This window comes from Hyla sarda, chromosome 12 (genome assembly GCF_029499605.1).
Source record: "Hyla sarda isolate aHylSar1 chromosome 12, aHylSar1.hap1, whole genome shotgun sequence".
Taxonomy (NCBI): Eukaryota; Metazoa; Chordata; class Amphibia; order Anura; family Hylidae; genus Hyla; species Hyla sarda.
Window position 1 is genome coordinate 24,956,930 of NC_079200.1, and position 12,926 is coordinate 24,969,855.

At 43.0% G+C, this 12,926-nt stretch overlaps 1 protein-coding gene across 10 annotated transcripts in view; it reads left to right on the top strand.

Annotated features, from left to right (window-relative positions):
• The window catches only part of LOC130296256 (transcription factor CP2-like protein 1), a 247,943-nt gene that overhangs the window by 212,857 nt on the left and 22,160 nt on the right, over positions 1 to 12,926 (top strand). For 2 of the 10 annotated variants that reach the window (XM_056547635.1, XM_056547645.1), the window contains exons 1-5: positions 2,459 to 2,582; positions 2,890 to 3,012; positions 3,362 to 3,645; positions 8,210 to 8,352; positions 11,754 to 11,830. In XM_056547635.1, coding sequence (XP_056403610.1) covers positions 3,563 to 3,645; positions 8,210 to 8,352; positions 11,754 to 11,830 — 303 coding nt within the window. In that variant the 5' untranslated portion in view covers positions 2,459 to 2,582; positions 2,890 to 3,012; positions 3,362 to 3,562. Of the gene's footprint in view, positions 1 to 1,577; positions 1,664 to 2,458; positions 2,583 to 2,889; positions 3,013 to 3,361; positions 3,646 to 8,209; positions 8,353 to 11,753; positions 11,831 to 12,926 lie in introns of those variants that run through there. The other 8 variants (XM_056547636.1, XM_056547639.1, XM_056547643.1 and 5 more) reach the window with 8 other exon arrangements.

Here is a 12,926-nt window from a genome sequence, read left to right on the forward strand (position 1 = left end):
GAGAAAAAGTGGAGGGATTTTTCCACAGCAACCAATCACAGCTCAGCTAACGAGCTCAGGTAAAGTGAAAGCTGAGCTGTGATTGGTTGCTGTGGAAAAATCACTCCACTTTTTCTCTCAAACTGTTTGATAAATCTGGGCCATTGTGTGCCTCTCGAAGGAAGGGATGCTCCCAGCTTCTATTGGTTGTAGGCATAATGCTGCCTGCTATCTACAGACCTCAAAAGATCAGGATGCACTAAGACACTTGTGGTGGTGCGAAGTCACAGGTGTCCCAACGCATCATGTTCCATCTTCCCTACATGAATACCGCAGCAGCCTGTTTGGAAACCACTGGCTTAGGGCCATTGCGTTGTTTGACTGTGAACCTTAGGCCTATTCTGAGGTCCAGAAAACTCTGCATCAGGTTTTCACTAAGAATATCTTTACTTTCTCTAAACCGTGACCGCTTTCCTTTTCCCAGCTGTTAAAGGGGTACTACCGTGGAAAACTTTTTTTTTTTTTAAATCAACTGATGCCAGAAAGTTAAACAGATTTATAAATCACTTCTATTAAAAAATCTTAATCCTTCCAGTACTTTTTAGGGGCTGTATACTAAAGAGAAATCCAAAAAAGAAATGCATTTCCTGTGATGTCCTGACCACAGTGCTCTCTGCTGACCTCTGCTGTCCATTTTAGGAACTGTCCAGAGAAGCATATGTTTGCTATGGGGATTTTCTCCAGTTCCTTAAATGGACAGCAGAGGTCAGCAGAGAGCGCTGTGGTCAGGACATCACAGGAAATGCATTTCTTTTTTGGATTTCTCTTTAGTATACAGCCCCTAAAAAGTACTGGAAGGATTAAGATTTTTTAATAGATGGATTGTGGTTTGTGAGCTGCACACATTTTTGTATTTATGATTTACAAATCTGTTTAACTTTCTGGCACCAGTTGATTTAAAAAAAAAAATACGTTTTCCACGGTAGAACCCCTTTAAGAAAACACCCCTATAGCATGATGGTGCCACCACTAAGCTTCACTGTAGGTGATGAGCAGTACCTGGCTTCTTCCAGACATGACGCTTAGAACTGAAGCCAGAAAGTACAATCTTGTTTTATCAGACCGGAGAATCTCGTTTCTCACAATCCAGATGGCTATTTTCTGTCCTCTCTGCCAACATGCCAGTAAAGGGATATTGCGCCCATAGACATCTTATCCCCTATCCAAAAGGATCGGGGATAAGATGTCTGATCGCTGGGACTCCCCCGCGATCTCCGTGCATCACCCGACATTCTGTGCCAGATGCTGCTCCAGTCTCGGATACGCTGGTTTCCGGGACTGGAGGCATGACCTCACGCCACGCCCCTCCATTCATTTTTATAACCGGAGTACCCCTTTAAGTCCAGATTGGTGGAGTGCTCCAGTGATGGTTGACCTTTCTCTCAATTGCACAAAGAGGAAGAGATTTATCAAAACCTGTCCAGAGGAAAAGTTGCTGGGTTGCCCATAGCAACCAATCAGATCGCTTCTTTCATTATTAACAAGGCCTCTGCAAAAATGAAAGAAGCGATCTGATTGGTTGCTATGGGCAACTGGGCAACTTTTCCTCTGGACAGGTTTTGATAAATCTCCCCCAGGATCCTTAAAGCTCAGCCATCTCCAAAGCCCTTCTCCCCCAAATAGTGTACGCAGTGGGGTGCGGTGGCCAGATCTAGGAAGAGTCCTGGTTGTCCCAAACCTTTTCATTTAAAAATGAGTGATGTCACTGTGCTCTTGGGGACTGTCAGTGCAGCTGAAATGTTTGACCCTTCTCCATATCTGTGGCTTCACGTAGTTTTACTAGATTTTGCTTATAAAGTTTTTTTTCCTTATAACGTTTTAACAACGTTTGAAAAGTTAAATGGGCACTGTCAGATACAAATACTTTTGATATGTTGTAAACCAATAGGTTTTGCAATTGCTTTCATTAGAAAATTTTCAGGATTTCATACTAAAAAAGCCAGTCAAACAACTGCCCCCCCTTCCCCCACTCCTGCTTGGACACATACTGGTCCTGCTGTGTCCATGAGTCATCACCTATGTCATGGACACACTTCCTTGATTGACAGCTGTGAGCGCAGGGCTCCTCCCACTGTCAGCTTGTGTCCCGCTACTGTCAGTGAGGACAAGCTGGGAGTTGTAGTTTTGCTAATGCTAGGGGAGATGTGAGCAGACAGCATACTGAGGGAGGGGGGCGGAGACCTGCACAGTGAGGCCACGCCCCCTCCATTTGAGAGTAATTCAGACTAGTGAGCTAAATTAAAAGTGTAATAAAAAAATAAATAAAGGTGCTAGACACATACAAATTAGATGAACATGGTCAGGATTAGGTACTGAGTGATATATATATATATATATATATATATATATATATATATATATATAAACATTTGACGGGTACACTTTAAAGTTTCTTATATTAACTTTAAACATTGATTTATGCAAAGGGCCCTGACAAAGCACTCTTTAGCGTTGGAGTAAGTGCAGAAGGGACTTGGCTGGCCTATAATTCCATCTTGTTTGTGATATTTTTACCTTTCTTCCCTTTTTTTATGCATATTCTGGTATGTACTGTCTTTACAATGCTGCTGCTTGTTTTATATTGTCTATTGTCTTCCTCTCCATTGTTAAGTAGTACCTTTGTGCGTTTTCCAGTGCTGTACATAGTGCCTCTCTTTTATGGATACTTTTTACTCCTCTTTGAGGTGCTAATATATATATATATATATATATATATATATACACTCATATACACAATATTTATTGTTGCTTTTTTTTCATTCAATTGTTATTGCGCATTTTTCTTCGGAGGGGTTGGTGATAACAGAACATAACCTGCGGCTGACCGTATCGGATTCTCTTCATTTTTAGGATTTGGCGTCACGCGCGGGAGGTGCTGACTGTGCGTTCGTACATGATGCCACCACTTCTGGTCCACCCTGGCAGGAAAAGATGTGGGTATTTATGACTCAAGGCTGCATTGTGCATGACTGGGTGAGGACACCTGGAAGGATTTCTGTGTTTTATGTATCTACAGGACCCGGTCAGAGTTTTACTTGACTTTATTAACCCATTCACTACACATACGCCTGTACAATGCCTTTGTATATATTGTCTAGACATTATCTGTGTTGTTATACGGCTGCTGTTTATTGCCCCCATGTTGTAGATAAGAATGTTACTCCTTATCAGTGTGTGTGGCTTGTGCATTGTATATTGCTGTTGTGAGTTTTCTTTTTGTGTGTGCTCTTGCGTGTATATATAAACAGTAACATATATGTGATGTCTCTTTGTGTATATATATATACACATGCACACTCTCTCTCTCTCTCTCTGAACACAGGGCCGGATCATCACAACCAGCCAATGGCAACCAGAGAAGCCGGTGTTTCCAGGTGCGGCCGGTGGCCCAGCCTCTTCTGTCCATCCTTCTGCTTTATAAGAGCAGGTTCATCGGTTGAGGCTTCTGTCTTTTCCCATTTTGGAATACTTAACCCCCCCCCCACAAGCTCATTGTAGCCACATTGAGAAATAAGGGTCCACCATGCTGTTCTGGCACAGCCAACCTGAACATTACTGGCCCTCACCGGCTGAACATTACCAGAGCCCGGCCAATGCCATCTACAGGTAAGTCCTTCAATGGATGCAGGTAGGGTGGCCAAATTTCTTGTGAAAAAATACTGGCCATGCTAATTTGCATAATTAATTATATATGCGTGACATCACAGGATACCCCTATACGGGGGAAATTTTGGACTATTCTGACCCCTATAACTTTTTTTATTTTTATTTCTCCTTATACGGGCCAGTATGAGGGCTCTTTTTTTTTGTGCCCCGATCTGTTGTTCTTAACAGGACCATTTTTGTTTTGATGTGATTTTTTTTATCGCTTTTTTTTTTTTTTTTTTTTTAGCAAATAGGGGAGTTGTGGTAAGTTACTAACTGCAACTCCCAGCATGCCCTGATACAGCCTGTGGCTCAGCAGCTGCCTCAAACGAAAACTACAACTCCCAGCATGTTGTACTATATAGAAGTGTATATGGTATAAGTCAGTGTTTCCCAACCAGGGGGGCCTCCAGCTGTTGCAAAACTACAACTCCCAGCATGCCCGGACAGCCAACGGCTGTCCGGGCATGCTGGGAGTTGTAGTTTTGCAACAGCTGGAGTTGCTCTGGTTGAGAAACACTGACCTATACTATAAAGTACAACATGCTGGGAGTTGTAGTTTTGCAACAGCTGGAGGCACCCCTGGTTGGGAAACACTAACCTATACTATATACTACTATATAGTCCAACATGCTGGGAGTTGTAGTTTTCCAACAGCTGGAGGCACCCCTGGTTGGGATACACTGACCTATACTATACACTACTATATAGTACACCATGCTGGGAGTTGTAGTTTTGCAACACCTGGAGGCACTCTGGTTGGGAAACACTGACCTATACTATGTAGTCCAACATGCTGGGAGTTGTAGTTTTGCCACAGCTAGAGGCACTCTGGCTGGGAAACACTGACCTATACTATATACTATGATATAGTCCAACATGCTGGGAGTTGTAGTTTTGCCACAGCTGGAGGCTCTCTGGCTGGGAAACACTGACCTATACTATACACTACTATATAGTCCAACATGCTGGGAGTTGTAGTTTTGCAACAGCTGGGGGCACTCTAGTTGGGAAACACTGACCTATACTATACACTACTATATAGTCCAACATGTTGGGAGTTGTAGTTTTGCAACAGCTGGGGGCACTCTAGTTGGGAAACACTGACCTATACTATATAGTCCAACATGCTGGGAGTTGTAGTTTTGCAACAGCTGGAGGCACTCTGGTTGGGAAACATTGGTATAGCATATGGTGCAACAATCCACAAGTTGGAGGATTGGTTGGATAAATAATATTTTTATATAAAAATACTGTCAGGGTGGCCAAAATACCAGCCAGGTGGTAACCCTAGGTGCAGGGCTGCTGAATATGTGGGTGCTCAAAGATGGATGTGGTGATCTTGGACTGTTCACATCCATAGAAATAATATATTTTATATAATGGGGCTGGTGACTTATGTCCAGGAAAACGCCTCCATCAGTTCCGCTCTGCTTCCTTCAATGGTTGCATGGTTGGCCCATTATGGGCAATGGTTGGCCATGTGGCCAGTCGAAAAAGGGCACGCAGAGCTGACAGTGGGTAAATTGGTGCTTGATTTTCCTAGCGCCCTTAGGTGTGAAGGAAGGGGGGGGGCACAGATCTAACTTTTTTTGACAAAATGTTAGCAGGTTCAACCAAGTGTATGGCGGCCTCCTGACTCTCCCCACAGATAAATATTGGGGAGAGAAGTATGGCGGATTTCAAGTGCATGACTTCTTTTTTTTCTTGGGCAGTGGAGCTGCTGCCAGTGCTGTCTGGCAGCAGCTTACCCCTCCCCTCTCCATAGATAACACTGTGTTTTATGCTTTTGCTGTATATGCTAGAGGTAAGGGTATGTTCACATTTAAAGGAAACCGGTCACCTGTTCACCCGCACTATAACCTATTACACTGGGACAGGAGACCGAAGTGGGGTCCTCCAAAAGGTCCCACATCTTCCAGTGGGCCCGCCGGCTGGATTTAAATATTCATAAGTGCCGGTCACGTGAGTGCTCAGTAGGCACGAGCGCTGACGTGACCAGCACTTACGAATACTTAAATCCAGCTGGCGGGCCCACTGGAAATGGGGGACCTTTGGAGGATCGGGGCTCCAGGCTGCAGGTAGGTATAGCAGTCCGAGACACCGCATCGGTCTCCTGTTCACCCGCACTATAACCCGGTGTATCAGGTTATTGTGCGGGTGAACGGGTGACCATTTTCCCTTAACAGAATGCAAATTTTGTGGTATACTTTGGCAACCTGGGAGAACTGTATGACGGCAGGGTTCAAGTACTGCAGGAACGTGTGGGAACTCAGTTCCTGCACTTTTTTTCACAGCAGGAACACCATTCCCATTAGCAGGACCAGCCTTTGAGTGGAAATCATGGGTGAGTTCCCTCACTTCGTTTTCCAGGACCCCATGTATGACGACATAAACAACAGCGTGCCTGGGCCAGAGCCACTCGTTTAAATGTGCAGAATATAATCTGAAAGTGTAGGGTCTGACTTTCAGCTGCTTACTCCCGAGTGAAAACACATGCATGCTCAGCCAAACAGAGCGTGCATGTGTATAGGAGTATGTTAGCTATTGAACGTGTATGTCCAATTATAAAATATGTAACATCTAAAGCAGTGGTCTCCAATAGAGATGAGCGAACTTACAGTAAATTCGATTCGTCACGAACTTCTCAGCTCGGCAGTTGATGACTTTTCCTGCGTAAAATAGTTCAGCTTTCCGGTGCTCCGGTGGGCTGAAAAAGGTGGATACAGTCCTAGGAAAGAGCCTCCTAGGACTGTATCCACCTTTTCCAGCCCACCGGAGCACCGGAAAGCTGAACTAATTTATGCAGGAAAAGTCATCAACTGCCGAGCCGAGAAGTTCGTGACGAATCGAATTTACTGTAAGTTCGCTCATCTCTAGTCTCCAACCTGCAGACTACCAGATGTTGCAAAACTACAATTCCCAGCATGCCCGGACAGCCAACGGCTGTCCGGGCATGCTGGGAGTTGTAGTTTTGCAACATCTGGAGGTCCGCAGGTTGAAGACCACTGATCTATAGCTTGCTTTACAGCAGGAATGTATAAGGTATTGTGATATGCACGAATGATGGGAGACAGGTGAGAGGTGTGATGTATAAGTCTCTGCCATTAAAGGGTTATTCAAGATAAGAAAAACATAGCTACTTTCTTCAACAGAAAGCGCCACTCTTGTCCTCAGGTTGTGTGTGGTATTGCAGATCAGGTCGACTGACAAGAAGGACGCAGAGTTGTAATACCACACACAACCTGAAGGCATGTGTGGCGCTGTTTTGGGGGGAGGGGGTATTAGCTCCATCTTTGTAATCCAGATAACTTCTTTTACCCGCTGGTTCATGCATGCCGCTATACCTTTTACCTTCTTGAAGTGAAGCTTGCCAATGATGTTGCACACTTTATAAAGGTTAGCCACTGAAACTGGATGCTCAGCTATGTCAGACTTTCGGTACACGTGCACGCTCTGTGCGGTTGAGCATGCATGCACTGTCAATGTAAACCGTTGACAAACACCTTTCGCATAAGACGGAAGGAACTTAAAGGGGTACTCCCGTGGAAAACTTTTCTATTTATTTATTTATTTTTTTTAAATCAACTGGTGCCAGAAAGTTAAACAGATTTGTAAATTACTTCTATTAAAAAAGAATCTTAATCCTTCCAGTACTTTTTAGGGGCTGCATACTACAGAGGAAGTGCGTATCTTTTTAGATTTCTCTGATGTCACGACCACAGTGCTCTCTGCTGTCCATTTTAAGAACTGTCCAGAGCAGGAGAAAATCCCCAGAGCAAACATATGCTGCTCTGGACAGTTCCTAAAATGGACAGCAGAGGTCAGCAGAGAGCACTGTGGTCATGACATCAGAGAAATCTGAAGATAAGCATTTCCTCTGTAGTATACAGCCCCTAAAAAGTACTGGAAGGATTAAGATTTTTAAATAGAAGTGATTTACAAATCTGTTTAACTTTCTGGCACCAGTTGATTTAAAAAAAAAAATTTTAAAAAAATTCCACGGGAGTACCCCTTTAAGTGTCAGCTGCTGATTCACACTTGGTGATATCTCTCAAATGAAGAGGTTCTTCAGCAGCTGAGGTTTACTTTGTCTCCCTACTGTAAATTATACTGACTATCGCAAGTTATTAGAGATGAGCGAACTTACAGTAAATTCGATTCGTCACGAACTTCTCGGCTCGGCAGTTGATGTCTTTTCCTGCATAAATTAGTTCAGCTTTCCGGTGCTCCGGTGGGCTGGAAAAGGTGGATACAGTCCTAGGAGACTCTTTCCTAGCAATGTATCCACCTTTTCCAGCCCATCGGAGCACCTGAAGGCTGAACTAATTTACGCAGGAAAAGTCATCAACTGCCGAGCCGAGAAGTTCGTGACGAATCGAATTTACTGTAAGTTATCATGAATAGTCTGTGTATATGTATTTATCCTGTGCTGCCTTGTGATTTTATACAGTCACGGAATTTATCAATGACAAAAATACTTATAATTTATATTGCTTTTTTATTTATTTTTTGCTGTATACAGGGAGACCATACCGCTGCCGTTTCTGAAACAAGAGGACCAGCCCATACCCACCCCGCTGTGCCCGGCCTTTCAATGTGTCCTCTGTGCCTCCAGCTCCCCAGCTGTAAAACTGCACGAGGAAACGCTCACCTACCTCAACCAGGGTAATCCTAACCTCATATCTAAGTTATAACCAATATTTCTCGCATTGATATCCGTCTATTGCTGGGTTTTCCCAACCAGGGTGCCTCCAGCTGTTGACAGTCACCATAGCAAACAATCCGATTGCTTCTTTTATTTTTCATAGGTCTCTTTAAAAAATGAAAGAAGCGATCTGATTGGTTGCCATGGGCAACTGCACCACCTCTACACAGGTTTTAATTAATCTTAATCTGAGAACATGGTCTGAATCTAGATTGTGATGTAACGAATAATAGACTAGATCAGTGGTCTCCAACCTGCGGACCTCCAGATGTTGCAAAACTACAACTCCCGGCATGCCCGGACAGCCGCTGGCTGTCCGGGCATGCTGGGATTTGTAGTTTTGCAACATCTGGAGGTCCGCAGGTTGGAGACCACTGGACTAGATCATTGTTTCCCAAGCAGGGTGCCTCCAGCTGTTGCAAAACCACAACTTCCAGCATGCCCGGATAGCCGTTGGCTGTCCGGGCATGCTGGGAGTTGTAGTTTTGCAGCATCTGGAGGTCCGCAGGTTGGAGACCATTGGACAAGATCATAGTTTCCCAAACCAGGGTGCCTCCAGCTGTTGCAAAACTACAACTCCCAGCATGCCCGGACAGCTGTTGGTTGTCCGGGCATGCTGAGAGTTGTAGTTTTGCAACATCTGGAGGTCAGCAGGTTGGAGACCACTGGACTACATCATTGTTTCCCGACCAGTGTGACTCCAGATGTTGCAAAACTACAACTCCCAACATGCCCGGACAGCCATTGGCTGTCCGGGCATGCTTGGAGTTGTAGTTTTGCAACATCTGGAGGTCTGCAGGTTGGAGACCACTGGACTAGATCTTTGTTTCTCAACCAGGGTGCCTCCAGCTGTTGCAAAACTACAACTCCCAACATGCCCGGACAGCCATTGGCTGTCCGGGCATGCTGGGAGTTGTAGTTTTACAAATTTCACCTAACGAGGGGATAATATATGTACCCTCGTATATAAATTATGATAAATGCCCTTAAATGACAAATATATAATCTACTTGCACTATCAGAATCATTAATTAGGCCTAGATATATAAAACTAAACTTTATTAAAGGACAGATAAATTTTGCATCATCTGGAGGTCCGCAGGTTGGAGACCACTTTACTAGAGTATTGTTTCCCAACCAGGGTGCCTCCAGCTGTTGCAAAACTACAACTCCCAGCATGCCCGGACAGCCGTTGGTTGTCCGAGAATGCTGAGAGTTGTAGTTTTGCAACATCTGGAGGTCCGCAGGTTAGAGACCACTGGACTAAATCATTGTTTCCCAACCAGTGTGCCTCCAGCTGTTGTTACATAGTTACATAGTTAGTACGGTCGAAAAAAGACATATGTCCATCAAGTTCAACCAGGGAATTAAGGGGTAGGGGTGTGGCGCGATATTGGGGAAAAAACTACAACTCCCAGCATGCCCAACATGCTACAACTCCCAGCTGGAGGCACCCTGGTTGGGGAAACCCTGGCATAGATAAGTGCAAATAATAAATAAAAATAGAAAAAAAGAAAGAAAAAAAAAAAACAAGCACTGACTCTCATAGGCATGATGGTACTTGTGGTTCTGCATTATCTAAGCAGATGATTTAGGCACTTGTAAGGGATTGTCATACGCTAGACCAACGAGACAGGCACAATTGTCATCATTTACCTCTATGGCATAAGTGATGGCTCGTCTGGTCTTGAAAGCGTTTTGGTTGCCGCTTTGGTCCTGCGAGAACCAGTTCTAGTCACTCAGAAAACCAGCAGGACAGCAAATAAAAGCGGAAGAGGCGACACATGCACATTAGTTAATGGAGTAAAGGTCATAATCTTGATAAAAGGGAACCTGCCGTCACTTACATGTTGCCCCACCCACAATTCAATGGGGCGGTCCCCGGTGGCTTCTCCCCACCCCCATCAGTCTTGATTGATATATCACTCTTCCCTGGCTCCGTTTTAGGGAGAGATCTACCCATCAAGGCTGGTGGGGCAACGAGAAGCCACCAGGGACCGCCCCAAAGGCTTTTGGTTTGAAGTGATGACAGGTTCCCTTTATAGGGGTACTCCCGTGGAAAACTTTTTATTTATTTATTTTTTTTTTTAAATCAACTGGTGCCAGAAAGTTAAACAGATTTGTAAATTACTTCTATTAAAAAAAAATCTTAATCCTTCCAGTACTTTTTGGGGCTGTATACTAAAGAGAAATCCAAAAAAGAAATGCATTTCCTCTGATGTCATGACCACAGTGCTCTCTGCTGACCTCTGCTGTCCATTTTAGGAACTGTCCAGAGCAGCACATGTTTGCTATGGGGATTTTCTCCTGCTCTGAACAGTTCCTAAAATGGACAGCAGAGGTCAGCAGAGAGCACTGTGGTCATGACATTAGAGGAAATGCATTTCTTTTTTGCATTTCTCTTTAGTATACAGCCCCTAAAAAGTACTGGAAGGATTAAGATTTTTTTTAATAGAAGTGATTTACAAATCTCTTTAACTTTCTGGCACCAGTTGATTAAAAAAGAAAAAAAAAATTTTCCACGGGAGTACACCTTTAAATGTATTGTGATGTTAACCAGCACCAGTAGGGGGCCTTATTTTTGCAACATCTATGTAGAACCCTAGGAGCTGGGGTTATCACTTTGGAACTAGGTAGATTTAAAGGGGTACTCTGGTGAAAATCTTTTTTCTTTTAAATCAACTGGTGGCAGAAAGTTAAACATATTTGTAAATTACTTCTATTAAAAAATCTTAATCCTTCCAGTACTTATTAGCTGCTGAATGCTACAGAGGAAATTCCTTTCTTTTTGGAACACTGATGACATCACGAGCACAGTGCTCTCTGCTGACATCTCTGTCCATTTTAGCAACCATGCATAGCAGATGTATGCTAAGGGCAGCATGGGGGCTCAGTGTTTGGCACTGCTGCCTTGCAGTGCTAGGGACTTGGGTTCAAATCCCACTAAGGAAAACAATAAATAAAGCGTTATTATTATTATTATTATAATAACGTCAGCAGAGAGAACTGTGGTCGTGATGTCATCAGAGAGCATTCCAAAAAGAAAAGAATTTCCTCTGTAGTATTCAGCAGCTAATAAGTACAGGAAGGATTAAGATTTTTTTAATAGAAGTAATTTACAAATATGTTTAACTTTCTGCCACCAGTTTATTTAAAAGACAAAAGGTTTTCACCGGAGTACCCCTTTAACCATTGTTCTACTGATAAATACCAATATGACCAGTGCTGTGTATTCACCGAATAGAACATTACTATGTTTTTACTATATGGATGATTGTTTAGAATTCCAGAGTGATCTGCAGTATACAGAATCCGGATTGTGATCATGCTGCACTATAATAATAGTATCTGTTTATTGTAGGCCAGTCCTACGAGATCCGCATGTTAAGCAACTGGAAGGGAACCGGCGACCTACCTGAAAGTCGTCGCTTACTGAAGGTTGGTGAATGTAAAATAATGTACAATGTAAATCTGTTCCTTAAAAGGGGTACTCTTTTAAATCAACTGGTGCCAGAAAGTTAAACAGATTTGTAAATTACTTCTACTAAAAAAATCTTAATCCTTCCAGTACTTATTAGCTGCTGAATACTACAGAGGAAATTCTTTTCTTTTTGGAACACAGAGCTCTCTGATGAATCATGAGCACGGTGCTCTCTGCTGACATCTCTGTCCATTTTAAGAACTGTCCAGAATAGTAGAAAATCCCCATAGCAAACATATGCTGCTCTGGTCAGTTCCTAAAATGGACAGAGATGTCAGCAGAGAGCACTGTGTTCCAAAAAGAAAAGAATGTCCTCTGTAGTATTCAGCAGCTAATAAGTACTGGAAATATTAAGATTTTTTTTTAATAGAGGTGATTTACAAATCTGTTCAACTTTCTGGCACCAGTTAAAAAAATAAAAATAAAAAATAAAATTCCACCAGAGTACCCCTTTAATGCTGTGGCCTGCTCTGTAACCTGAACATCTTCTACAGTTTATATAAAATGTGCATAAAAAGCACAGGAACATTATAAATGCATTAAATATCTTGTAATGATCCAAATGTATAGTACTTCAGAGCTGCACTCACAGTTCTGCTGGGCATCACTTAAAACAATTCTAACAAGCAGGGTTTCAGTCACCTCCTTAAAGGGGTACTCAACTGGAAGAAAAAAATTCTAAATCAACTGGTGCCAGAAAGTTAAACAGATTTGTAAGTTGCGTCTATTTAAAAATATTAACCCTTCCAGTACTTATCAGCTGCTGTATGCTACACAGGAAGTTCTTTTCTTTTTTAATTTCCTTATTGTCTGACCACAGTGCTCTCTGCTAACACCTCTGTCCATTTTAGGAACTGTCCAGAGTAGGAGCAAATCCCCATAGTAAAAATCTCCTCATATATACATATCAACTGGCTCCAGAAAGTTAAACAGATTTGTAAATTACTTCTATTAAAATTTTTTAATCCTTTCAATAATTATCAGCTGCTGAAGTTGAGTTGTTCTTTTCTGCCTGGCAACCGTGCTCTATGCTGACATCTCTGCTTGTCTCGG